This window comes from Rhipicephalus sanguineus, chromosome 5 (genome assembly GCF_013339695.2).
Source record: "Rhipicephalus sanguineus isolate Rsan-2018 chromosome 5, BIME_Rsan_1.4, whole genome shotgun sequence".
Classification (NCBI taxonomy): domain Eukaryota; kingdom Metazoa; phylum Arthropoda; class Arachnida; order Ixodida; family Ixodidae; genus Rhipicephalus; species Rhipicephalus sanguineus.
Window position 1 is genome coordinate 199320086 of NC_051180.1, and position 27943 is coordinate 199348028.

General features: G+C 48.6%; 1 protein-coding gene across 5 annotated transcripts in view; it reads right to left on the reverse strand.

The window, feature by feature from the left end:
- Positions 1 to 14071: 14071 nt before the first annotated feature.
- Positions 14072 to 27943, reverse strand: part of LOC119394569 (amphiphysin) — a 669247-nt gene continuing 655375 nt past the window's right edge. For all 5 annotated transcript variants that reach the window (XM_049415832.1, XM_049415833.1, XM_049415834.1 and 2 more), the window contains 3 exons: positions 15918 to 16013; positions 15763 to 15864; positions 14072 to 15704 (listed from right to left, as the gene is read on the reverse strand). In XM_049415832.1, the coding sequence (XP_049271789.1) occupies positions 15624 to 15704; positions 15763 to 15864; positions 15918 to 16013 (279 nt within the window). In that variant the 3' untranslated portion in view covers positions 14072 to 15623. The remainder of the gene's footprint in view (positions 15705 to 15762; positions 15865 to 15917; positions 16014 to 27943) is intronic.

Below are 27943 nucleotides of genomic sequence, written 5' to 3' on the forward strand. Positions count from 1 at the left end.
GTCTTTACAATGCCAAATTACAAGCTGGAGAGATACACAGACTCATTACAAAGAAATTTTATTGACGCCCGCAGCTCGGATGGATGCGTGCCTTTCTGGTCTTTTCGTGCCCTGTGGAGGGGTTGCTGTAGACTGCATTGAACATCCCCCTGCCCTACTCAGACATGAGGTTTTGATTCTTGAACTCTTTTATTATCGCTTGAGGATCGAGCCTCGCTCTTTTTGGTCGGTCTGCAATTTCTATGCTGCAGAATTTAAATCTCGAGCTGTTTTTTGTCTCCCCTTGGGAAACATGTAGCATTTCTTTGTAATGCTGCCGTGTAGGTGATGCACCTGTCACATCTCCTGCAACGCTTTCAATTTGAACACATATAATAACGGCCGGACCATGGGGCCTCGGTTATGGTCGCTTTATTTGCAGCTGGAACGAGCACTGCAGCTTAGACCTACTGGTTTTACTCGCTGCACTGCATAAAGCAAATACAAACAACATTAGAAAAGGCCCCACTGTAAGAAAAAACAGGTCCTTTTGTATTGCCCAAATGACATTACTTAACCTCGTAGTTGCGAGCTACCCTATTATAACACAAAGGGCAACCGATAACGAAATCTAGGGAGTCAGCTATTTGTATAATTTCAAGGAATAGCAAACAGTGCGTCCTTTTCCAATTCGCGCTCCGCACCAGTGGTATCAACAAGCACACGAATGTGTATGACTGTGTTTTGCAGGTGTTTTACAAATGCGTCAACCACAGTCGGACAATTTTCGGGTCGCAGGATAGTCCGGTCGAAACAATTCGGCGAGATGCGCCTCTAACATATGTGATCGCCATCTTTTGGTTTCCAGACTCTCCGTCAAACAGCCCGCTCCGACATACTTCGAACATTTGGGTCCTTAAAGGCCAACTGCAACGAAATTTCGCAAGCCTCAAAAAGCCGATTTATAGGCAGTCTAGCTGGAGATAATGCTACCTGCGAAATGTCACCAAGTGGTTACTAAAGAAAGAAGCCCGCCAACAACGCAATTTTTGATATCGAAACTAGAAAAACGACGCCATTGCAGCTGACCGAAAGTGACGCAGACCACAGCCCGACCACTGACCGATGCAGGCGAATCGTCTGCTCTGAGCGCCGGAGTATTCGCTTCGCGGCCGCGCCACAGCGTTTTCTTTTTAGATCGTAACGAAAAAACACCCACCGTGAAGAAAACACGGATACATGCCCATAAAGCGTCTCCCTAAGCAACGGCTGCCCGCTTCGCACCTATCATCTCGCCCTACACTGTGTTGGAGAACTCGCTGGTTCATAATAAATGATGCTGCTGGTTTACACATCGGGTATGCTCGCTTCGTTGATGGATTACGGACGGTGTTGCGACCGGGTATTTGGATCAATCCCACCGCTGACTCCAGTTGTCGTGCCGGTGTATTTGGATCCGTCCCTTCTCGACAACCATGCTGTTGCTACGAGAGGGCAGCGTCGTACCCGGACTCCGTTTGGTAGCGTAGTCGAGTCTCCGGGTTGAGGAACTGATACTAGCAAGTTGGGAAAACAATAACAAGTTTACTGGCACTTTTTGAACACTCAATTACATCGTTACAAGGAAAGAGTTCAGTGACGAGCGAATTGGATGAGCCTGTTACCGAGGGCTCAGAGCCCCATTTCTCACTCAGCATCGTCGTTTTAACCCCTCAGTTTGGCTCCTCCCTCTTGATGACCACCAATCACACACATGACACCTCCCACCATGGCACAGTCCATTTCACTGTCGCGGAGGGGTCATGGCACACTTGAAGCGGCAAGAGTCCTGCGGTTGTCGACACGCAGGTGGGGGAGAAGCAGAACAGGTTCCTCGTGCTTGCCCATGCAGATCTTTTCCCGACGCAGCGAAAGGGTTGCGGAGACTCCCGTCCAAACATACCCGTCAGGTGGCTTCGGCAGCGTACCAAGCCAAGCCCAGGTGGTCCATTGTCTCCGGCATCGCCGTCCCAGACTTTGAGGCCGAGATTCCGCCCACTGTTGGTCACTCGCCGTCCTAGGAATTTCGTTTCCAGGAAGGATACAGGTGTTCCAGCAGCGGGAGAACACCTCGTCCGCCGATTCTCTTGGTCAGTGCTTCGCCACCGACAGCCGGTCATAACAGCCTCCTCCCTCGCCAGTGGAGAAACGGAGGGCAGCAGCCAACGCTGCTGCTCGAAGGGTCGACGAAATTCGCCACCGTTGAAAGCCCAAAGCTCGACTTCGCTTGAAGCATTGTCTGGTCAGTTGCAACCCAACTTCTGCGGCCTCTCTGAAACTCAACCACATGCAGAGCAAGCACTCGGCCGCCTCCGAGCAAACCAGGCCAAAAGAGGGTTGGTAAACAAATTTTCATTATTAGCTTTATACGAAAAGCTGACACTCAAAACTCTCAGGACTCACTTATGCTGAGAAGCCAAACGTGCTACCTTACTCAAACAATCAAATAGTTGCACGAAAAAAAAAAACCTCAAATATCAATTTCGAGACATTGGAAGAGCACCTCAGACTCGCTTAGAAAGAGCGGCTAAGCGCGTCAGCGTTTCCACTCAAATTTTGCCTTTCTTATCCTTAATGTCTAAAAGATATTACCTAAAAATCAAGCTCCACCTCAGAAGGTGACTGTTCTTAGATGTCGCGGTTTGCAGCCAGGCAAGGGGATAACGGTCCGTATCTACGCTGAATTTGACGCCTCCGAGATTACACTGCAACTAATGAATGGCCCACACAATGCAAGCGCACTCCCTTTCTGAAGCGCAGTACGCCATCTCTCGAGAACTCAATTTTCGGCTCTAGTAGAGCACGGAATGTTCATTACCTTCGTCATCCCTCTAAGACTGAATGGCACCTAGGCCTCTATCGCTCACATAACTCTGGACCGTGAATTCTCGGTCGAAATCCTGAGCTCGCAAAACCGGACGGTTAATCACTACCGCCTTCACGCTTAAGAAGGCAGCCTCCTTCTTTTCATCTTAGACTACTTTCGCCTGTTCTCCGCGAACAACATCGGTCAAGGGGTGGCCAACGATGAATAAACTCCCGATGCAAAGACTGCATTCCAGCGAGCCCCAAAACGCCCCTTCGTCCTTCTTTGTTTTGGGCCGTGGATAGTCTGCTACTCCTGAGCTCTTAAGCTCACTAGGTTTCCTGAAACCTAGGCCTACGCCGTGACCTAAATAGTCTACAATTGCACCTGCAAAACGACCTTCTCATCCTTTATAGTCAGAACCCCAACGAAAGGTTCGACCGCGTATCATTCCCCTGAACGATCGCTAACATCTCAACGTCAGGAAAAGCTTAATGATCCGCTCAAGTGATCATCTGATAACTTATTCCTTCACAAGAAAAAGAACAAAACTTAACGGGATAAACACTGTCTTCTAACAGGTTCATTCTGTTAAAGCTACTTGCCCATGCCAACGCCTCTGATAAAAACCACTGTGCTCTCCTGAGCGCCTCAATTACTCTCAATCCTATAGCGTTGCAAAAGACAAAGTACAACTAACCCTTCACCTAATCCCTCTTAGTTCTTCTGAAAGCTTAACCTTACGTTACGTTACAACACGCATTGAACAACAACAACAACAAAAAAAATAACCCCAGGTGCAATACAATTCAACAGCACCTCAAACATTTGCATTGGTTTTATGCTAAAACCTTGCACCAAATGCCTGTCAATTCTAATAGCGCGTAACGAGAACTGCACCGCTCAGTGCCAAACTCATTTCGGAAACTGATGCTGATATCTCTCCTCAAATGCTTATTCACCCCAAATCGACATGAAAGTGAACGCATACGATACCGCACATAACCTTTCAAAACTACAAAAATTAGTTTTCGCGCTAAAAACACCTTCATCCTAATGATTAAAAGAAAACTTCGATGCTCTCTTCAGCCCTTACTACTGCGCGGGTTTTCTTCTTAAAACTTTACACCGCATCTAGTAACACACAAAAATAAACTGGCTGAATTCTACATTCCTAACAAAAAAAATCAGTAATCCTAGTTTGCCCGCACGTGCAAAATTACTCGAACTGACCGTTCCCCCTTTTCTCAATTAGATTCGCTTGAATCGTACCCGATGGGGCCGCGGTCCAGCCGACTTTCTAGCTCGCCAGAGGCTACAACATGCACGAGCTATCAGCGGCATTCTACAGTCACGCTTCATTCGGCACCTCGGCCGGCTCCCTTCAGGAAGGCGAATGGAATGCCAGAAACGGGGGGGGAACCCTGTCCATTCTCCCTTTGTGCTCGCCTCCGCGCGGTGCTTTGTTACCCGCCGTACACTGGTCTTTCGACTTTGACGATTCGGACCCAGGTGCTCTCCCGAAGCTGTCAATCTCAACCTCGCCTTCCGTCGTGGGAGCGCACCTTGCTTTCTCCCTCTGCGCCCCTCTCGCTGCTTGCGGCTGAATGAATGCCTCAATTTACGTTTCCGCAAACCGTCCTGTGGCCTACCCTTTTGTCTTTTTCGCGCCGGGTTGGGACCTTTCTTAAGCTTACGCTGAGCCGAATGCTTCCGCCGCTTTCTTTTTCTGTGATGTCGGCGAACCTCCTTTCTCTCGATGCCTCGATCATCGCTTCGGGTCGCGACATGCGGAGTGGTGCAGCTCGTTGGTGCTTGTACTACACCTTCTTTCTCGCGCAAGCTTTTCGATTCCTCCGCCACGTCGGACTGTCGGGCCAAAGTATCTGCGTCAGCGCTGACAAAATCTAACTCTGAGCCCTCACCGACGGTATCGCCTAACCCTTGAAGCGTCGCGTCATTGCTATTGTCAGCCACCACGCTAACAGTGTTTACTTCTGACGATTCCGAAACGTCATCCTGAGGCACGAGGAAGGTTTCCAGCTCCTCCTTGAGCCCATTAGGGCGGCTAGTACCAACCTCGTCCACAAAAGGAACGTCTTCCGGAATTGTCCCTAACTCAAGACCAGCCAAGGCCTCATTCTTAACCTGCTCTGCTTTCATGCTCTCTTGAAAGCTCGGGCCTTTCTCTGGCGCGATCCCGCCAACGGCGACCTCTCGCTCTTTGTTCTCTTTCTCGATCTTACGCTTACGCCTCCTTTCCTCGAACGCCTGTCTCTTTGCTTCGAGTTTTACGCGGCGTTCCTCTCTTTCACGCTCACGCCTCTTTTCTTCCCTTTCGAGTTCTGCGCGGCGTTCCTCTCTTTCTCGCTCACGTTCTGCGCGGCGTTGTCTCTCTTTCTCCCTTTCGAGTTCTGCGCGCCATTCCTCTCTTATACCATATATTCCGAAACTCCGGAATAAAGATGCCTTAATTACATCGTAGTTGTCCGCGTCCTTCTCACTGAGTCGCGCCACAACCTCAAGTGCCTCACTGGGCAGAACTGACAGTAACCCCTGAGACCAAGTGTCTCGCTCAAAAGACAGTTTCTCACACATTTGCTCAAATTGTGCAAGATATAGGCCGATATCCCCTGATACCACATATGGCTGCATATACCTTGACATCTTGAACTCTGCCTTCGTGTTGAGAAGAGGTACCACTCGCTGGGGACAACTGCCGGACCTCTTACTCAACTTTAGAAGTTCTATCTTGACTTCTAGTTTGCGGAGCTCAATCTCGTGCTCACGCATCCTTTCCTCATGCTCGCGCTTACGCCTCTTTTCTTCCTTTTCGAGTTCTGCGCGGCGTTCCTCTCTTTTACGCTCTCTGAGCTGCTCTTCCTTTTTTTGGTTGACGACCTCCCATTCTTCACAGAGCTCCTCATCATCGGCCCCCAAATCAATGATTGCCTGTATGATTAGGGATTTTCGTGCCAAACCCTTTGTAACGATCCCCAATTCCTTACATAACAGCAACAAGTCCGACTCCTGCAGCTTCTCCAAATCCATGATCGTCCCGAGTGCCCGCTACTTCAAAACAACTATCCGAGAGTACGTAACCTTGAGTCTCTCGGCAAAGTTATCTACCAGATCTAAAACCCTCGTTTAGAACCTGGTCCACATCAAAGGAAAAGCCAAGCACTCACCCACACGTGATCGATGTCTCGAGACAGCTGCATTCCCTTAGGCCGACTGTTGTTGTCGCTTGTAGCTTCAGATCCCAGCGCTGATCACCAGTTGTTGCGACCGGGTATTTGGATCAATCCCACCGCTGCCACCAGTTGTTGCGACCGGGTATTTGGATCAATCCCACCGCTGACTCCAGTTGTCGTGCCGGTGTATTTGGATCCGTCCCTTCTCGACAACCATGCTGTTGCTACGAGAGGGCAGCGTCGTACCCGGACTCCGTTTGGTAGCGTAGTCGAGTCTCCGGGTTGAGGAACTGATACTAGCAAGTTGGGAAAACAATAACAAGTTTACTGGCACTTTTTGAACACTCAATTACATCGTTACAAGGAAAGAGTTCAGTGACGAGCGAATTGGATGAGCCTGTTACCGAGGGCTCAGAGCCCCATTTCTCACTCAGCATCGTCGTTTTAACCCCTCAGTTTGGCTCCTCCCTCTTGATGACCACCAATCACACACATGACACCTCCCACCATGGCACAGTCCATTTCACTGTCGCGGAGGGGTCATGGCACACTTGAAGCGGCAAGAGTCCTGCGGTTGTCGACACGCAGGTGGGGGAGAAGCAGAACAGGTTCCTCGTGCTTGCCCATGCAGATCTTTTCCCGACGCAGCGAAAGGGTTGCGGAGACTCCCGTCCAAACATACCCGTCAGGTGGCTTCGGCAGCGTACCAAGCCAAGCCCAGGTGGTCCATTGTCTCCGGCATCGCCGTCCCAGACTTTGAGGCCGAGATTCCGCCCACTGTTGGTCACTCGCCGTCCTAGGAATTTCGTTTCCAGGAAGGATACAGGTGTTCCAGCAGCGGGAGAACACCTCGTCCGCCGATTCTCTTGGTCAGTGCTTCGCCACCGACAGCCGGTCATAACAACGGTAAGACATCGTTGTTTTTGATATCGATGCTCGGTTTGGCACACTCCCATGTCCACCGAAAGCGTCCCTGCATTTCTCTGAACATTTGTCTGACTGCGCCCAAGACTTTTACACTAAGCCTAACGTAGCACAATTTGTTTTCTTAAAATACGTTTGCGTGCTTGATTTTCTTCTAACCGAGCAAGACTACATTTCCGTCGATATTTGCTGCTTTGACCACTCGCAACTAGAAGCGAGCCGATCAGCTTTTGGAGCTTTTATTACTCGCGCGTAGATGGCGCAGCTAGTGTAGCGCTTTGCGGGGCGTCGTAAATCTTTCGAATAGCGTTACGCTAAATTTTAGCGCGCGAAACACGCTAACGCAAGCATTTTACGCGATACTAAACCTGTGCAATACGAATACCCCTTGTTGCCGGTGCTTATCCAAACGCTGGTCGGGGCTTCGCGCTCTTGGGTTTGCAATGGCTGAATATTGAAGGCACTGCGCCAGGAATCAACATTCTTTCAGTTTCAACAGTATTTGGGCGAAAAGACACCGGTCGTACATAAAGTCGTCATCATTAAAGTACGCCGCGTAAAGTACCACGCTCTTCGATAGCTCCCTTGCCTTTCGCCTCACTGCGATGACCCACAGCTGTTGGAGCTTTACGCTTTTTTTGGAAAAGTGGGAAAGCTGGTCCCGCCTGTAACATACGCGTTCCAGCAGCCTACGGCCCCGCATTTCGTTCTACAAAAGAGTTACCTCGTAGAGGAGCGTCCCGCAGAAAAGGAAGGGATTTGGCTGCAGGGAGTTCTGCTGGTTCTGCTCACGAGCGGCCGTAAGCTGCGATTTACGTCTTTTCCGTTTGTGTCCGATTTTCCCGGGTACACCGCTAGGGCTCCGCGTCGTCTGCTAGCTGATAAGTAGAGCACCGATTATAAATGAAGTACGCGACTGCAAGATTTTCCACTGTGATTATCATTACTTACCCAACATACATTACGCATTCCGAGCTAATTCTGTCCAAGTCAGATTTCGTTGCAGTTGGCCTTTAAGATACCGGTTAGGAAAAAAGAATGACCGTCAGATGTGAAATTAGAGACAGATTGCGAGCTGTCAGCGTGTGTTCCGCCATATAGAGAAGTTTTCACCAAGCTCGAATTGTTTTGCTTACAACTGAAACTTCATCGCAGAGCACCTTTTCGCTCGATTTATGTAGCCGTACGCAACGCACGATGTACCCAACAACGTCCGGGAGCCAACACGCCAGAGAACAGCTGGAACATCTATGCGGCCGCTGCAGCATGCGTTGCGGAAGGGGCGCTTTCTGCCTATGGCAAGATGGCGGCGCGCGGCTTCAGCTGAGGGGCGCCTCCTCCACTTGAGCAAATTTTATTTTGCAACGCTCGACCGACCACGTCAAAACACAGAACTGTGACGCAATTCCGCGCGGTCCGCAGCCCAGATAGCACAAGGAAATCAAGAAGTCTTTTCGCACAGGAAACGGTGAAGCAGTGTCGCTAAACAAAACAGAACGCGTGCGCGGCGGCCACGGACTCGGGAGCAGCCGCCGAAAAGTAGTCTGCTGGCGCGGCAAAAACAACTATGACGTCATAATAATTTGTTGTATCGGCTGCAGCGTGGTGAGGTCGGGGAAGTAGGGGGTTCACCGTCGAGTCACTTTCAAGGGTGTCAATGTCGCGAGGTGCGGCGTATGGCGCTGGATCGCGCAGGCGAACTTCAAAATTCATATAAAATACCTTCCAAGCTATTGGCCTCGAGATCTTGGAGTGGCGCCCACTCGCGTGTGACGTCAGAGCGGGGCCTCCGCTCTCAACCGCGCTGCAGCAGCCGCTGCTCCCGTATGCGGATCGTCTGCTTCAGGTGGGAACTTTGTCGAACGAACAGCCTCGCGACGGTCAACTAACGCCTGCAACGAATGTTTTCGAGTGTAATCTTGGACTTGTTTTAGTTGCGACCCAATCGACAGGGCCAAGAAATCACCCGGATGGTCGACAAGTGCGTCGATGCCACCGACCGCACTGCTGGTAAAAAAGTGAAACTATGTGTGAGTGTTCTAGCTCATTATCTTGTTTCCGCCGTACGATACTAATTAGTTTGGGTGTTTCTTTCGATATTTCAGTAAGCGTGCCGTTCTCCAGCATCTACAAGTATGTAGATAAAGCCTGTGAAAGGTCGCGGTGCCTCATCGAGGGCGAGGCGGTGTACGACGCAGGTCACGTTGTTGAATGCGCGGTCGAGGCCGTCAACGGAGATCGCATCGCCGTCGCAGCTCTCGTCCTGCAAACAAGTGCGCAAGTGCCGCGTTGTTGCACAGCCCCCTGGCGATGCCCATGATCGAAGTTTGTCCCGTAATGTTGGTTCAGTGAGAACGATATTACGTCGTAGTTCATATTGACACCGCACAGGACCGTCGCACGGGTATTCGAATATAACAAATAGTTAATCGCTGATTATACCACTCACAGGGCCACAGAGATTAACGTGGCAAAAGCAAGCTGGGTCGAGTTTCACGCCACGCAGCCTAACGAAAAGCTTAAAGAGCTCCGCTTTTAAAAAAGTGTCTGTGCTGCCTCAGGTGAAAACTTTTAGAGAATGTACACTAAACAGCGGCAACAGGTTTCGCTTATGAATTTATGATAAGCAGTCCGCTAGGCGCGCGCTTGCCTTCATAAGTAAAATACGTATGTACACCATCCAAATGCAGCCGTAGTCTGATATCCTGCGCGGCTCAGCTGAGCTCACGAGGCGCGCTTTCATGCGAGGCGATTCGGAGGCCGCGTCGTCGGCTACTTCTCTAGGGGCCTGCGCGGCAGGTTGTGAGACGGCACCGTACCTGGTGTACGTCGCCTATGCTTATAGCCTGCGTGCAATAAACGGCTTAAGTATTGGCGAAGCGTTTAAACGCGGTCACAAGCTTACCTAAGAGTGGCGCGTACGGTGGGTAGCAGAAGTCACTGTCCGTGAAGTGCTTGCTGCACACTGTCGATGAAGGCGTGGGGCGCTTTCCCATTCTGAACTTGACTATCCACTTCTTCTTCAGCTTCGAGCCCCTAGGATAGTTGTGAAAGCTAACGCCTTTTTCACGAGCGGACGGAGTACACTGAGAGCAGTACTTCACCATTGCGCAGCACTCGCCGCGGAGACAAGCGGCCGCAGTTCTACGAAACAAAGAGCTGTAGTTCCAAATGAACGTTAAAAGCAGACCAACGGTTGTTCGAACATCGTCAGTAGCCACCATAGGCAAGATAAACAACTGAACTGCTTTTTTGTTGAGATTTACCACAACGGTGGTTTCAACACGGCACTGGGCCTACGTAGCAGAAGAAAGCGCGCGAATCCCCGCTCTGACGTCATACAGGCGCCGTTCGCAGCGCCGCCATCGGTCGCACACCAGGCGAATATTGGCTGTTTATATTTTGCCGATGATATACGCATGTTCACGAGGATCGATCCTGCAGGCTATCTCGGCGGCGAAATTTTGTGTCATTACGCCTTTAAAAAGCACAACGCAGTTCACCTCGAGTGTATAGAGTTAACTCTAGAGTGTATGTACCATCAGCGCCTCCTCTATTTTTCTGTGCCTGGGCGAAAGAGCGGAGCGCAATGGGAACAGACCGTCGGCGTTAGTGCGGCTTTTAGCCGCCGGGCGCCGCCACCGTAGACCAGCCGTCGCGTCGTCGCTCGCGGAAACGAATGCCGTGGCTGCACTCGAAGCTGCTATAAGGTTCAGTTTTTGGCTGTATTCGCGTTGTTTAAAAGGTAATGAAAGCTTGTAAACTGGAATCATGAAGCACTTGTCGTTCTGGGCAACCAGCCCATTTCGAAGGTGTGTGTCTGTCGCGGCTATTTGATCGAGGCGCTCGCGCGTCGTCTGCTAGCCCGATTCCAGAGAGTGCATGTCAGTGATACGTGGAAGCTTGTTTTGTCACCGTTACGTTCGACTGACTGAGAGTCGGTTATTGACTGTCTGAAAGTCGATTTTAGAAAGCACCATTTGCCAAGAGCTAATAATGAAAGCTTGGGCGCTTAAAGTTTCCCGATGCGTGTTACCATCTACAGGTGTAGCACACTATATGCAAGTCATGACTTCATGCGCTAAATAGCATGAAATGTCACTAAGCTGCTTCCAGTGGCAATGTACATAATGAGTGTCGGTTGTTTCGCCGGTAGCGCATGTAGTGTCCATGGGCTCCGATTCTTCAGCTTCGGGTCCTAATGTCAGCGCTGCATGCACATGGCGGCGATCGCGAGGCAGCGTTGCTACTGGTACTACATGCATTCGTTGACTGTTCGGACGCAACACGGTCACCTTTAGGGATACTTGCCATGCTTGATTCAGTTGTTACTTTGGCTGCAAACGTGAAGGGTAGGCTGCAAAGAGTGACGCTACTGCATCCTTCGTAAGCCGCCGCTTCTTATATTGTATGAAATCTTCGCGTCGTAAGCGACGGCTGCATATTCTAGTGCAGTTTGAAGATGTATTAGGAGACCAATTATTCCGCCTAATTACTGCAAGCCACCTCTACCGGACACCAGCGGCAGCTGGAATTTCATGGAACGACAGCCGAACAGTGTATTAAGGCGAAAGCCTTAGATGCCTCATCAAACGCGAAAATTCAGTTATTTTCTCTTCCCGTTACGGCGTCAGCACGAGTGATGCAAATATAATTACGTGATGACATCATCATATGACGCCACAGATCATAAAATTTTGTGACATCGTCGTGACGTCACATAACGTGACGTCGCCATATTACATCTTCCCTTGGTCAAAATGGGCCGATCACGGAGGCAGTGCATGCCTCCGCTGATGTGCAGAAAGCTTGCACTGCCTCCGATCCGTGAGGCTGTAAGAAAACCACGTTAGGCGCAGAAATATCTCGGACGGAGGCAGGAAATGTTCAATACATTGACTGGAAGAAAAAGAAGATGGCTTTCGCCTTTCAGTCGTCTTAGATGAATGCATAGGGACCCCGTGAGATTTTTTTTCTTTATCAATAAAGGGAAATAAAAAAAGACAATCGTGATTTCTTTCAGTTCCATTTGCAGAGTGGAACACAACAGTATGACATACTAAGGCATTGGGGCGGTTTCAATAGACTGAAATAGAAAATAAAACGCGAATACTACCAAACTCGAGTGCAAGTATCGAACCGGCAGCACGGCCTGACAGTCTGCCTGCGGAATACTTACAGCGGGGATGGAAAGACACGCGAACATGCGGCATCTGCATTCTTTGCTGTTTCGCATCTATTTTCAAGTGGTTATAGCCTCGATGATTGATGAGAACACGACGTTATCCATGACACAATAAACACCATCTAGCATCTTTTTATTGCCGCCGCGGTTAGCGCGTGATGAAAACAGCGCGCCGCTATGTTTGCGTTTCTTTCCACTCCCCTGTATCTGTGAAAGCCTGCAAGAAGCACAAATGCAATTAAACTCGGATGCATACACGAATTCGTGAGCTTCGTGATACGCGCGGCCGTTCAGCACCAGCTTTCCGTAGTCTACTTGCACAGCGCCACCACGCGGCAGCGGCGAGCGGACGCGGAGCGCGCGCTCGACGGCCCGAGGAGAGCGTTCGCCCAGGCACTGAAAAATAGAGGAGGCGCTGGTACGATCTGTTGTTATGTTGTCGAGTTTATTTGTTTTAGGGGCGAAGCTCCTTAAAGCGGCACCCGTTCGTCCCCGTCGTAGTGCGTAACCAGTCTTAACGCTAGTACCAGATCTTGACCTCCAAGGTGGTGCCGGTGGGAGATTTCTCCTGTGCGTTGTCGAACAATAAAAAATTCGCAGCGTGCGCGTTAACTAAAAGCCGAATTCTTCTGTCTCTCATTCCCCATTAGCAGCCATTGGCATGTTCCAGTAGGAAACGTTAGTAGAAGTAGAAGTGTAAGTGTTAGCTAAAAGCCGACTTCTTCTGTCTCTCATTCATATTAGCAGCCATTGTTTACCTCCAAGGTAGTGCCTAGTGAGATTTCTCCTGTGCGTGATTAAACAATAAAAATTTTGTTCAAAACGCCGTTGATTGATGAAATAAACCAACGAAAGGCGCCAGATGTTTTCTAAAAACAAAACGAAAAGACGCCAGATGTTTCTAAAGCAAAACGAAAAGACGCCAGCTGCTTAACAAAAGACGCCAGATGTTTTCTAAAGCAATGGTTTTCTAAACAATGAAAATTCACAGCGTACATGTAAAATTAAAGTCAGCTGCAAGTCGTCATAACTCTCATCGAACCTTTAGTATAAACGCGCCCGATCTCACGTCGGTGATGATGTACTGGGCAGAATTCACGGTTTACCGATGAACCTCCGCAGCTTCGCCCACTCATCATCATTCACTCCGTGGATATGCTGTGATTTTTTCGGAAGGCCAGGCCTGTATGTCTTTTTAGGGGCGAAGCTCCTTATAACGGCACCCGTTCGTCCCCGTCGTAGTGGTGTGTAACCAGTTTTAAAAACGGAGGGGGCGTGCACACATGAAGGCTCCTTAAAGACAATGCGCTGCGACAGTACGTGATATGTATCGCCCTCTCCTCTCCTACGATCCCCCCCCCCCTATATTGCCTCGCGGCGCAGCGGCGCCGACGCAGGCAGCGTCTTGATTGAAAAAAACCATGGAAAAAACCGACCGCTCGCGCTGCACAACCGTTCATTGACCACCCCGTATATATAGGCACTGGATTTTGACCTCCAAGGTAGCGCGTGTGTGCGATTTCTCCTGTGCGTTCTTAAACACTGAAAATTCACAGCGTACATTTAAAATTAAAGTGAGCTGCAAGTCGTCATAACTCTCATCGAACCTTTAGTATAAACGCGCCCGATCTCACGTCGGTGATGATGTACTGGGCAGAATTCACGGTTTACCGATGAACCTCCGCAGCTTCGCCCACTCATCATCATTCACTCCGTGGATATGCTGTGATTTTTTTTAAAGGGGCGGGGGGGTGGGGGTTATTGCACAGAACTTGCAATATTGCAAGTTCTGTGTGGAAAAGGCACCACCTTCTCGTTCTTTGTTGCGCTATAACGTCCAGTCAGCTGCAGCATCGAATTTTACGAACTGGAGCTCCTAAGGTAGTTTGCAGAAAACCATGGCACGCATGCACACATTGTAAGAATGAAGACAGTCAGAAAACAATGGGAATCCATTTCTTTACTATACATTAGACAATATCAGATCTCCATGTTACATTGCAAGTAGCAAGGAAAAAAATACATTGCCACAGACAAAGCAAGCCTGGTGACATGATTAACATACAGGGTGAGGTGCTTAGTGTTTTGAATGCAAATTAATTCTTATTTACCGAACTAAAAGAAAGTACTTGAAATGAGATACGGGCATAGGGCCATACGGAAAAAGAAACAGGCAGACAAAAGAAAAATGAATAACGCATGGACGCAAAGATGTAGTCTAATGGAACGCAGATGTAGTATGGGTTCATTAACACGGTGGCATAATCTTTTCGTAGTCTACAAGAAACAGAGAAGCCTAAGCTTCTATTACTGAAAAACTGTACCGTAATTTGGCCACTCTACTGAGAGAACCTGTAACAAAATGGTGTAAATTTGACTAAGCAGTGAAGGCGCACTTTCCATCGGCCGTAAATCAAACTTACACTGTCACAGCTGACGCGATATCCGCATCATTCTGATCAGAACTTGCACTATTTATTAGGAAGACAAAAGGACCTTCTCATGCACAAGAATTGAAGGCTGCCAGGGAGTCTCCCTCTCCGCCAGTTGACAATGGCTTGTGCAATTTTGGCAGTGAGTAAAAGATGCTGATAGAATAATGCTGTCGCTAACACTAGCAACGAGCATATCTCAACCGCAGCAAGGCGAAAAGGGCTATTGGGGGGAAAAGCTGCATAACGGGCAGCACCTGCGAACTTGGCACTTGGAGCAGAGCGTGGACACCCAGCAAACGTGTCAAAAGACTGGAGCCGAAAATAGTATGGCCCCTCTGGACGGAAGACTGGGATCGTCACACGAGAAAGCTGCCTCGTACGGATAAGGCAACTCTTACATTAGTGGCGCTTCACAGATAATGGTTATCTACAGGGAAGATTTTTTGCCTCCAGACGAAGCAAAGAATAATTTGGATGCATCAAGAACTACGGAGATAAGGCACAAACGAACTCAATGAAGTTTTCTGGTCTTCAAGACGGGAATAAATAAGCAACGATGTGAGGTTTCCAAGGTTCTATATATCATGAAAAAATTAGGAAATGCGACTACAGTACTACTCTGTGAAGCTCATCCACACCGCATGGAAAGACGAGAGTCATATCTCAAGATAGATCAGGACAGATGGTTCAAGCCCAGGACATGTGCTCTCTGGGGGCAAAGCGATATAAGGGCCAATTACGGGGAAGAGGTGTGCACACGACCCAGTGGATGTACGCAGGGCTTGGATGAACAGTCCAGGACAGCCAGTTTACTGGTTAATCACCGAAAAATGAGAAAGGCCGTTGTGTTTTCAGTGGGAAGAACACACGGATTGCTGCTAGTTTCCTACTCGATTAAATGCGCCGTCAGATTGTGCCCTGTCGCTATTGCTACAATGGGCGCTTCCACCAAGCAGAGTACGATGTAGCGAACGCCAGAGCACTCCCTAAGCCGGCCGCGTGAAGATTCAAGGCAACGAAGAAGAGATGCGACGCCGATCATAGGGCGTCCCACTCGAGCCTCAAATTGGCCGTGTGAAGTTCGCTGGGAAAAGGCCCTTTTCGCCCGTCGACTCTTTGATGCCCATCAGCCAGCCTTCCTCCTGCACAGTGAATGCGAACGTTGAGGAACAGGTGCAACCTACTGCTGCCATCGCTCACCTGCTCTTCGGGGTCATCGTACTCGATAACTCGGATGATCTCGCCGCTTTCGAAGTTTAGCTCGTCCACATCTTCGGCTGTGTACTTGTATGTAGCACGGACCTGCAACAAAACACATTGTGAGGGGCGCCAGTGAAGAAGCACAGGGCTCTCACCCTGTAGAGGACTCCGGCCGGTAGATCTGTGGTCGTGGCGCCTACGGGAATGTCATACAACTCGTCGCCCGCCGGTCTGTCACCATCACTATTTATCTGCGAAGAAGTTTCCGTAGACATATGTTTTGCAACACGTACCTGGGCATAGATGTGCACGATCGTAACATTAATTCATAGGTGAAACAGCGCACACGTAACGAGACACGAAGGAGACACAGGACAGAGCTCTGACTTGAACTAGGTTAGTTGAAGTCAGTGTCCTGTGTCTTCCTTGTGTCTCTTCACCTATGAACTATTCATCACCAACTGCCTGACAGCAAAGGCTACTGATGTTCATACTATTAACCTTTTCGCTACCTGCGTCCACATTCATAGAGATGACTTCTTAAGCAAGGATAACAGAGAGCTCAGCTAGGTGGTAGGTACGTTAAAAAAACAGGGATGGCATGTACGGACACAAGAGAGAAGTGAAGACACCACAAACGCTGACTAACTACTGAAAAGGCACACAGCTGTGGAAAAGAAGGTAGACACAAAACATTATCTGCGCATGCTCAGGCAAGAAGCGATACTTGTCGATACGGCACACGTGGTAGCCTACGTGAGAGATAAGAGTTTAGGCTTTTGATTTCTTCTTTATGCAAGTTATGCAACGGTTGGCTCACGCGTGCGCTATTTTAGGTAAGGGAATGCCACTTTTATTGGTTGTCATGTCATGCCTTCTCTCACCTAGTCGTGTGAGCACAAAATGAGTGCCAGCTTTAACGCATAGGCTACGTGTCTTTTAGACAGGGTGTCGGAACGAAACGTTTTTCGCTTCGGTTTTAGTTTCGTTCCACCTCAAGTACCGTTCCGTTTCTGTTCCGGAACAAAAAAAAATGTTCCGTAACGGTTTTTTTTATGCAAAAATTTGAAGTTAAGGTAATCATAAAAAAACATTGGATATGTGATGTAGTTACTTGCCCTCCTCTTATAAAGTGGCACAGGAAGAAAAGACGTTCTTCCCATGTTCTTCAGAGGAGCGGAAGTAACTGTACCACGAATTCCTACGAACTAGAACGAACCAGTATACCCTTCAAAGTCAAAGTATTCACTTCCTCAAAAGTCAACTACGATTTTTCAGCGGCCTCAACGCTTTGTGTCAAGGAAGTGAGCACGATCTCAGAAGCAGCATGCCATTGATTGTACTCTCTGATGTGTGAGACCGCTGTTCTGATAAAAAAGATAGCCAGGCCTGCGCGGAACACGCAGCACAGTCACAGCGAAAGCTGGAAGAGCGGCCCTTCTAGAGGCCGTTGTAGACTATCTTGGGGCAACTAATACAAGTGCATATGCACGGTACCCACTACCTCATAAATCACCGTAATTTTTATGAAGTAGCGAAGCAGCCACTATGCCATTTTTCGTCATTCATAGGAGAATCATGGTACCCGCTAGACATCTGTAAGACATTATGTGCACTTTGTGCTGTGGCTGATGACTATGAAGAATTATGGCTGAGCCCGTTGCAACCGGTTGGAAGCATTCAACGACATACTCGTTGTGCAATTCGCATTGTGTGAACGCCAGGTTGTTATTTTACTCTTCTGCCACGCTGTATTAAATGTTAACACGATTCCCTGGCCGACATGACGCCTGTATAGGGTATTTTTGCGAAGAAGTTACAAGCACCTGCCTGGCACTGTGGTGAAATATTTGACTGAGGGCGCGGCTTAAAATCCCATCCGATCCTAGAAAATTGTTTCTCATTTCATTTTAGATGCGGAGCATGTCTTAGCGAACCCGAGATTTGAGCGTTTCTATCTATCTATCTATCTATCTATCTATCTATCTATCTATCTATCTATCTATCTATCTATCTATCTATCTATCTATCTATCTATCTATCTATCTATCTATCTATCTATCTATCTATCTATCTATCTATCTATCTATCTATCTATCTATCTATCTATCTATCTATCTATCTATCTATCTATCTATCTGTCTATCTGTCTATCTATCTCTAGCCGCCTACGTGTGGCTGCTCTCGATCGTGATCGCCCCCTTAGCTTGGCGTAGACCAAAATTGGCATGGGAGGGTAAGATGGTTTGGCGAATGACTGTCTGGTCATTACATGAATAACGTCAAAACCCTGTCGCGTACATCGTTAAACCCTTTCCTCCAGATACGTGTGGCACATACCGCTATATCACGGGCAACGGTAAGAGGGTATGCACCACAGGTGATCGGCAGTTTGTATGTTCCCAGGAACAGCGAGAACAGAAATTGGTAGTTTAAATGCGAGAGCGTTAAGAAATACCGATATCGGCAGCGTTGACCCGACCCCCCCCCCCCCCGAAAGGAAAGAACAAAAATTAGGATCTCAGCAGCAATCGAGCCCAAGCATTCTGCGTGGAAATCAGGTATCCTACCACAGAGCAACGCCAGGTCTATAAACTGGTTTGGAAAAACAGCCTATGCAGGCGTAATGTCGGTGCAACGTCGATTGTGGTTGTGGTGCTGGATATGTAATTTTATAAAAAAGCAACGAACATTACATATGTACTCCTATGATACGGGCGTAATGCTGCGTTAACGTCAATTGTGGTTAAAGTATTTGCTCCGCTTTCACAGAAGTCTAATAAACGTTAAATTGGCATTCCTATTCAATAATACTCACGTCTGTGCTCCTAAGTTACCCTTTCAGCCAGTGTAGTTGACGTGCCTGATAAGGCCACGATGTGCACACTACTACTACGCTTACAAAAACACGTCGATCGACCTCGTAACTCTTGGATCAGCGCTCGCTGACTGCTTCGCATGAAGCCGATTGCCACAAGGCGCGGGATCTGCCGAATTTTTTTTCTTATTTCACGCGATAGCGGTTACGGACACCGTAACCGCGGCGGATAGCTATGGCGTCAAAATCGGCTCTTGTGATCTTTTAACAGCTCTCGCTGTAACAAACTTTAGTGCCGACAATGCCCTCTGCACGCTGGCCTGCGTGACAGGCGCGCAAAAGTCCACTGGCTTCAATATTGCCACGCGCGCTTCTTTTTGTCATTTCGTGTAACTAGTCCGTTGAACGCGTAGCCGCCGCCTTGCGCAAACCGCGCCCTGATGTCTGGGAACCTTCCAGATTGTCTCAGAACCTTCTTGTAAGCTTGAGCGCGCAAACGCGAACAGTTGAGATTATTCTCGAACTAACGCGGCCACCAGCGATAAGGCTCGAATGTTCGATGCTGCATGTATAAACACCGACGCACCTAACCGCAGGGCAGATTATCGACGGCCGACGCTCCGTTCGCCGCTATACAGCGTGCCTTGCGTGCAGTTCGACTTTCCGTTTCTCGGCCACAAGTTCAGCCAAATAAAGAGCTACGCATTGCCGAGTTCTGCTGGAGTCTTCGTCCTCGTCACGACCACGTGACAATATAAACATCTCTGGTTGCCTCTGTTTTCGTTTTTCGCACAATTTCAACATACCGTTGGTTTGAAAATCCTGCCTGAGGTAGGCGCTAACACTGTACCCTGAGATATGCATAACTGCTCACGTTGCATGACCTCAGTTATTTCGGACTGCCAAGTCTTTTCGTGAACGGAAAAACGATTAAAAAAAAATTCGGTTCCACTCCGGAACGAAACAATAGATAACGTTTCGGTTACGTTTTCATTCAGGTCAAAAATATCGTCTTTTTTTTTTTTCGTTTTTGGTTTTCGTTCCGTTCCGGCACACTGCTTTTAGATGTTGGCTATGCTCGTGTGGCAGTGGCCACTGTCACTGAACGTTTGAAGAAGCCCGTTTTCTTAAAACCGAGCATGGCTGCAAAAAACAATTCGCAATGCTCATAAACTGTCACGCCACCAAGTGAATCTGAGAACCCTCTGGAGGAGGGTTAGGAGAGGACAAACTGCAGCCATTCCCTTAATTGTTTGCATGTGCTGGCAAGACAGAAACACTGTGACTTTGCATGTTTCGTGCATCAGTGAACAACCGGTGTCCTCCGTTGCGAGATAAATCAGATTCTTTTTATGCGAGACGCGACGTTTTCGTGAAAATACGTGGTGAATAACCCTGCGCAGGTCATGCCACCAATGATGGCCCTCAGTGCATTTCAGCTCCGCAAAATTTTCTGTAGCCACGTGGGGTATGCTGCATTCCATTGGCAGAGCACTTCCGGTAGCAGTTTTTCTGCTCCATTCGGAGCAAGTTCCATTGGCGGATTGAGAGTGCTCCCTGTATGCTTCATTGGCAGATTTGGAGCAGCTCTCCCCGCGAAAAACGGCGGATTCGACCGAAAGTCGCAAACTCCCCGCGCGTGCGCAGAGCGTGGCGTACCGCGTGTGCGATGAAATGCGCTGTCCGACCGCGCCTGTTCTCTCCGCTCGCGCCCGTGAAGGCGAAAACTGCGCGAACCGCGAGGAATGTGGGCGCTTGCGAATGGACGGATGGATGCCATGAGCGTCCCCTTTATAACGGGGCGGTGACAAGTGTGCCACCAGGCTCGACAAGAAAATCTTTTTCCTTTTTCTTTTTTTATGTTGGCCTAATGCCTCTACTTCGATAAAATCTATCTTACTACAGAAAAAAAAAAACGTAAATGCTCAGCCCAGTTCTCTGCCCATTACGGCAGAATGTCCTTATTTTTTTAAAATATTGATTTTTGTCCTTTCTCTTTAATTTTCTGCCACCAATACTCTAACCGTCTCTTACTTATTTCAATCGAGGGTGTGTTCAGCTTTCCATTGCTGTCCCTAAAACTCAAGGCTTCATGTAGGCTTGTGCCCACACGCGCACCTGGGTGGATGTCTCCACATTCAATCAGAACATGCTCCGCCGTTTCCTGATCTTCCCCGCAGCACGTGCATTGTTCTTCTTCTTTACTGAATCTCGCTTTATAACTACCCGTTCTAAGACAACCCGATCTCGCTTCAAACAGTAAAGCGCTTCCCCTTGAATTATCGTAAAATGCCTCCCTCCTTATTTCATTTTTGCCCTTTCGGCAGTTACTCAGAGCCGGTTTTTTCTCCATAGCTGCCGTCCAGTAAATCCTCTCCGCCTCTCCGACTTTTCGCTTAACGCTCTTTGTTGACATATAGCTTACACTACCAGCCGTATATTTACTAGTGAGCCTCCTAGTTCTTTTTCTCCACTCTGTGTCCACGCTCTTCCTATACAAATAACGGAACACCTTCACTGCCCCTCTACTCTCCTTCATATTTCTTAGCCTTTCTTCGAGCCTTGTTTTGCTCTGAGCTTGCCTCGCCTCAAAAGCTGCCCATCCCATATCACCCTTTACAGCCTCATTTGTCGTCTTCCCGTGAGTACCCAACGCGAGCCGTCCCACAGTCCTTTGATTTACATCCATTCCCGATTGCACCTCTGCCCTCATGCACACCACTGAGTTCCCAAAAGTAAGCCCCGGAATCATCACACCTTTCCAGAGACCTCGAAGCACCTCGTACCTATTGCATCCCCACAACACTCTGTGCTTCATTATTGCAGCATTCCTCTTTCATTTCGCTGCCGAGGCTTTTTCCTGCACCTCCATGTATCTATCACTCTCATTTACTCATACCAAGGTACTTGTATTCGCTTACCCTCGGTAGTAAGCAGATGTGCGCTAGCGCCCCCTACCGTTTGCTCTGGCGAGGGCGCTTGTGTTCCATTGGCAGATTTTCTTAGATTGCTCTCTACCGGAGTGGAGTGCTCCGGCGTAGAGTTCGTAGGCCACTCCGAATCCGCCAATGGAATTCACCACTAGAGAGGTGTTATTGTCGGCTCTTTTCAGTTCTTTTCTGTTGAAACTCACTCTGTTTTGCTTGTGCATAGCGTCTGCCGGTGTTTTCGTAGTGCATGAGAACCATAACATTTTGTGTGGGGAGTCGAGCGCGTGAACAATAACAGGACCTTTGTAGCAAATAGGCGGCACTTTAAAATAACATCTTTTGTCAGAAAAGTGCCGTTATGAATCGTGTGAGTAACTATTCAGTCATTCGGGGCTGTGTTCGCTCCACTGCTACCGCGAACTATGACCAAGTACTTGCTGCACCGCTAAGTCAATGCTGGCCGCAGCAGCATTCATTCCGATGTACATAAAACTTGATTGACCGACTGAATCTGTTCACATCCCAGTTATGGACCCCAGCAGTCCAAGTCTCTACGTTGTCCTTCATTACCTGTGTGTTGCTTTTACATCTGGCGAAGCGCTGGCTGCCTTGAAATCGTTTGTTTCTGTACATCGTTGATAGGTGGCAACACACGCCATGCGGCTGTCTTGTTGTTTGGGCTTGTTGACACCAGATGAAGGTACTTGCCCACAGTTTTGAGAGGGGACACGTTTCTCTCATTGTAAACATGATGACGTGAAGTCGAGGGCTCTCCCAAGAGGAAATTGTTCACATTGCTCTTAACGGTGATGTTTAAAGCAACCATCTTGAATACGACGATTTTTCACTGGACGTAGAAGGCTGTGGAAGTACCGAGAGTGACAGGGACAATGAAGATGATGCTGCGAACTCGCGAGGAGTGAGTTGCCCTTTACGTCCCCTAGCTCGTGCTTTAAGGCCTTTTTACGCTCGTAGGTCAATCTGAGTGTAATGTACAGTAGTGTTGAGATCTTCAAATAAAAGCATAATTTTTTGATGTGATGCATGCAGCGCAACCTACTGTGGATTTTATGGAGCGCAGTATGCCACCAACAGGCTCATCGAGCGGAAGCGAAAGGGTTAATGTGACGAAAGGTGCAGTCGTGGCCACAATCTGCACGGCTGTGTTGCCAAATAAACTTCACCTGCATCGTCCGAACGGCGTTGTTCGACGAATTTTCGCGTCTAAGAATACGACGTTGAGTGTGGATGCGCGTGCTTTCTTTTCGAGATTCATGTTTCTAGCTGCGGATCGAACCTGCAACAACCGAGAAAAGCATACTGGGCACGGCTAAAGTCTCTGCATGACAGTTTGACTGCATAACTGTGACCCAGTGGGATGACGCTGAATGCCCCAAAGGCGTGCTTGCGTTCCACTGAAGAAGGAACTCCGCGTTGCTCACCGCACAAGTAATGTAAACGGTGCACCATGTTCAGACCATCGTCACGTTAAACATGCGGTCCCGTGCGGCAACGATGGCGTTACTCGCTCGTGACCTGAGCTATTATTAAGGCGAATTCGTTGGGCATGCTCGGTACATACCTCGGAGTGCTGTTCATTTGTGGTAGCCTCGATACTCACTGCAGTCCTGACGGCCGCGGGTTCAGGCTCAGCGAGCCACAAGGCCGCGTCCGCCGTCGCCTGCACTCGTGTAGCGCACCGCTCCTCGCGCGCTCAGCTAGCAAAGGCGTCGAGCGCCGCGCGGCGAAATACCCAATGTTCGACCTAACAACACAAGCACTTTGTTTGCCTTTGGCGGCAGCCCAACACACAGCGGAACGTCCGCTCCTGGTACGCGGGGAAGCAAAAGGGCTTCCGGACGGTGGGGAACCGCGAGCACGTCGCAGCTGGCAATGGTCGCTTTGACACACCGCTTGGGAAAAGATCCCGAGCGGCTATGCTGCGCACTCCCGCAATGATAACAGGGCCTGGTCGCGAGAGCTAGGGCAAACCTCCGTATGCGTGGGCCTCCGCCAAGTGTGGCTCGGTGTAGTACGACCACGCACGAGCACCAGGCACCGTTCTTTAACTTAGCGTACGGAACTGGAGCTAGCACAAAGGTAAACACACCCGCCGAGGGTGCCGAGGGCACCGTAGGCCGGCTGCAACATACATGGCTGTTTGAGAACCCCAACATACATGGCTGTTTCAGAACGAAAGTTCCAAGACAAAGAAGCGTAGCCTATTGTCTGAATGATGCTCAGTGGTCAGTTCAAATGGACTTATTTCCGTGAGGAACACGTCAAAATTTCCGCTTCCTGGACTTGGAACTTTCGTTCTCAAACAGCCATGTACGTTGGGGTTATGCGCCTAGGTCTCAAAAGAGCCTTCTCCCTTTTTCTTCTGCGCATTCAAAAATTGTCAAGCGCGGTATTGCAAGGGCTTGCATGAAGGCGGCGCTTGAGAGGTCCTTCTCAAGAGCGAGTTTTTCTTCTCAAGTAGCACGCCTGAGGCTTGCAGGTTTCCCAAGAACGCTTTTGACGAGCATCGCAGAAAGCCTCGTATCTGGTTTTAAAAGCAAGTGCTCATCAGCTGTTCAATCAGTGACACACCCGCAGAAAAAAGTAGTGGTGATTCCTTATGTGCACAAGGTGGCACATAATCTTATGAAAGTGGTCAGCAGAGAAGGTGTTAGATTGTTGTTTTCTGCCAGAAATAAGCTTGGTAGCCTGTGTCAGCAAGTAAATCGAGAGACGAGGACAAAAAGATGTAGCAAGAAGCATCGCCAGAAGTATGTTGAATGCTGTGATAGTGTTGGTGTACAAGATACCTCTTTCTTGCGATCGCATGCGCGAGCATGCGAACAACGTCTGTAAACAAGCCAGAGATAGTCAACTGCCTCTTCACTGTAATGAATGTGGTTGCCAGCCATCTTTTAAAGATTCTATATTCCTGTCAAAGTACCGCGATGAACGGGCGTGTGTCATTTCTGAAGCGTACCATATATATAACGGCGGAGAGGCATGTGTCAGCCTCCCCTCGATCTCCCTCCTTCCGAAGGAGTTAAATTCTCTGTCCGATTGAGGATTTTTTGGCCTCTGCGCAGGCAAATCATCTTTGTCTTTGTTTCTTTGCTTTTCTGATTTCTTGAGATTGTGGCGGAGTACAGTGAAACCTCGGTGATACGATCACAGCTCATACGAATTTCGGGGTGATACGAATTTTTGTTGGTCCCTGCCCATCGGCCTGCAGTGTAATGGAGTACGGTTGTTACGAACCGATTTTCACCCATCGACGACTGATACGAACGTACGCTACCGCCCAGGTACGAAGCGGTGCTGTCCACGCTGTCGAGGAAGACGCGCCAAGCACGTGCGACCGCGGGAACGCAAGCGTGGGCATGCGCGCCGCACCGCCAAATCGTCAGAATTACAGTGTAAGAAAAACACTTTTCTTACGGTCAGAATAAACCTTCAGAGACGCGTCACGGCCTCCCAGACTGTGTGTGTGAATCTTTGAGGCTCTTATGTGCCTCCGTGTGCCTTCGCGTTTAGATTACAGAGGACATTAGCGCCATGCTTTTTTTTACATGTCGACGCGGGCTGCTGTCATTGCACTGTGTTTACACGTACCTGCCTCGCGCATCAGAAATCCTATGAGAGGTGGACAAGGACCGAAGAAGGCGAGGATGGTCTTGGCGAAGTAGTCATGGCTCACAATGTCAACATGCGCGACTGGTGAGGCCACACTTGTGCAGGGACAGCCGGAAATCTCCCAAAAAACATGCCCAACACCTCCGCAATAACAAAATCATAACACAGGACCGTGGTTCTGTAATTTTGTGGCCTTGATCCATCGCGTCAAAGCAATTCTTTCAATACTTTCGCTGCAGTACTCCGGTGTCATGCAAAGAAGCATACTAAAATTTGGAAGGGGCTACTGCTGTCGCGGATCACAACGAACCTGGTTCATTAAACAAATACGCGCGTACGGGCCGTATATTTACAAGTGCTGGTATGATTGCCGACATCTAAATCTTAACTGACAATCATTCAGGGTTCTTCGTGACGTTGCTGCGGCCCTGAAAAGCAATAAATGAAAATGTACGCCAGCTTTCTTTTGTCGCATGCTAATTTTCCATGCTTTCTGTTGATACGAATTTCGGATGATACGAATATTTTTGGTGGTCCCGTGAGATTCGTATCACCGAGGTTTCACTGTATATGCATGCGGACTGGAAGAATAAAACACATTTGGTTGTTAGTCAGCGCCGTGGTTTGTGTCCTTTCTTCGTCCCGACAGTTAACGCTGACATATGCTGACATCTTGGAACGTTGTCATTGTTGCCATCACATTACTTTAAAGATGCGCCAAAATTAGCGGTATAGAACGCTCACAATACTCTCCATATCAATACTAAAGAAACATCTGCACAATGAAAAACATGCGGATATTATTTGATGGTTATTTTGAATACTTTTAAAACAGAATAAAATGGCTATGCAATTTACTGTGCGCGGAGAGGAGCGTTTGCAGGCTGGTTTACTAGATGGCGCCACCGTATCAACACCAACACTCGAGAGTGTGTGCTCGCGGCCGATTGCGCCAGTTGCTAAAGCCCCAGAAACTTCGTTTACGTCGTGTATATCGTAGTTGTCATGGTGTCCCGTCGTGTGCGCTTTCTGCTGCCACGTACGGCGATATAACTTCGTGTGCCGTGTAACTTTAGTTTTGATTGAAGCTTTCGGGTGACGCCTCAGTCACATTCGCCGCTGCATGCTGCAATCGACATTTTTCTGCTTTATGGCTCTCTGCGCTGAAGTACGGCAGCAATGAGCTCAAAAGAATGTGGATCCAGGTGTCTCGTCTTTGCAAGTCGAAGCACTACTCTCTTTGCTTCGAGCTGCGAATCCGTTGAGTGACCCTTGTGCCAGGAAACGGAGGAACTCTATTCGTTATGCATTATTGGTAGGGCGTGCCTAGTAAAAACCATGCACAAACGGGTGGAAGTTTTAACTGTTATCAATCGAGCCAGCTGCACAGACAACGCTACACTAACACACGGCTTCACGCATCAAAACACAGCAGACGTTCCCTGACATAGCGCGAACAGCGCGTAGCTGGCTTAGATTGGTAGATTAAAACTGATTAATACCGTCCAATATAGCGAGCGTCTCAGGATCTGGCAACGTTCGTTTTGTTCCATCATGACGGAACCCATGCGGTTACAGGTTTCAATGCATGGGCACTATGGCGAACTTTTCCTCTAGAGTCAGTATATTAACTCTATGGGATTAGCAGAAACAATGAGATGCCCGCGCAGAGGCTTCGGATGCACCTCGGATCTCCACACATTTCATACGACAATTCCAGTTCATGCAGTTTTCTTTAGCACGCACAGAATTTCGCAAAGCATCGTTGATGCGCGGACACGGAACTGAAATATAACCTTTCACACCGCGACAAGAAAGATCGTGGCGAGCATTTGGCACTTCCCACAATTTGGACAAGTATTTTCATCTGATATGCATTTCAGAGCAGGTCATTTCGTGTGCTCCGGTGAAAGCGGTACGGGGCGTACGTCCTCACGTCCTATCTTTTCCTACACTAGCAGATGGGTTGACCATCGTGAATAACACAGCATGCCATCTACAAACAAGCATGTCGTAGGTATTCCTGACATTCATTGCCTATCTCACAGGCTAAAGAAAGTGAGAGGTAGATACGACGTTCATGTTGTTTTTACGGCTGCCAATAAGCTAGCTACGTCTACTATGGACACTTGGCAGAGCAAATGGGACACAAACAAACGCTTGTTAGTGTCCCGATCCTTCTGTGTCCGGTTTGTTGGCGCTGCCAAGTTTCCATAATGAATCTATACCAACTACCCTTCTGCAAGATAGGTGACATATGTACCGCCGTGCAGAGAATGAGCGGGCGATAGACAAGAAGCAGACTGAAATTTGTTTCGCAATACACACCGACAAAATTACCGAATGTCGTACAGGTGTGGCGTATAAGATTCCGTTTGGCTGTGGCCACTTCTATGCAGACAGAGGGGTCGCTGAGGTAACCAGATACTAATGATGCATAGAGACGGGATTTTAGGCAAATGCCTATTTTGTTCCACGCCATTTTGATATATGAGCATGAATCAGAGGGTAAGCAGGACTTTTAGAGTGTTTTTATAGTGCATATAAATGCATATTTTCAACTGGCGCCTATATGAGCACTATATAATATCAAGTTTCGCTTTCCGGTAAAGTTTGAGCCCGTTATTGATGTTACCGCGCAACATTGACTGTTCGGAACTTTATGGGGTTCAACCAACTCCCGGAAACAGCCGCTAGATGAAAGAAAAAGAAGAGAGTAAAATGTGATGTGCACGTGGCTTTTCTTTAGTTTGTAATTTACTTTTTAAGGTGTTCACCGAGAGGGGAAAAACTGGCTCTA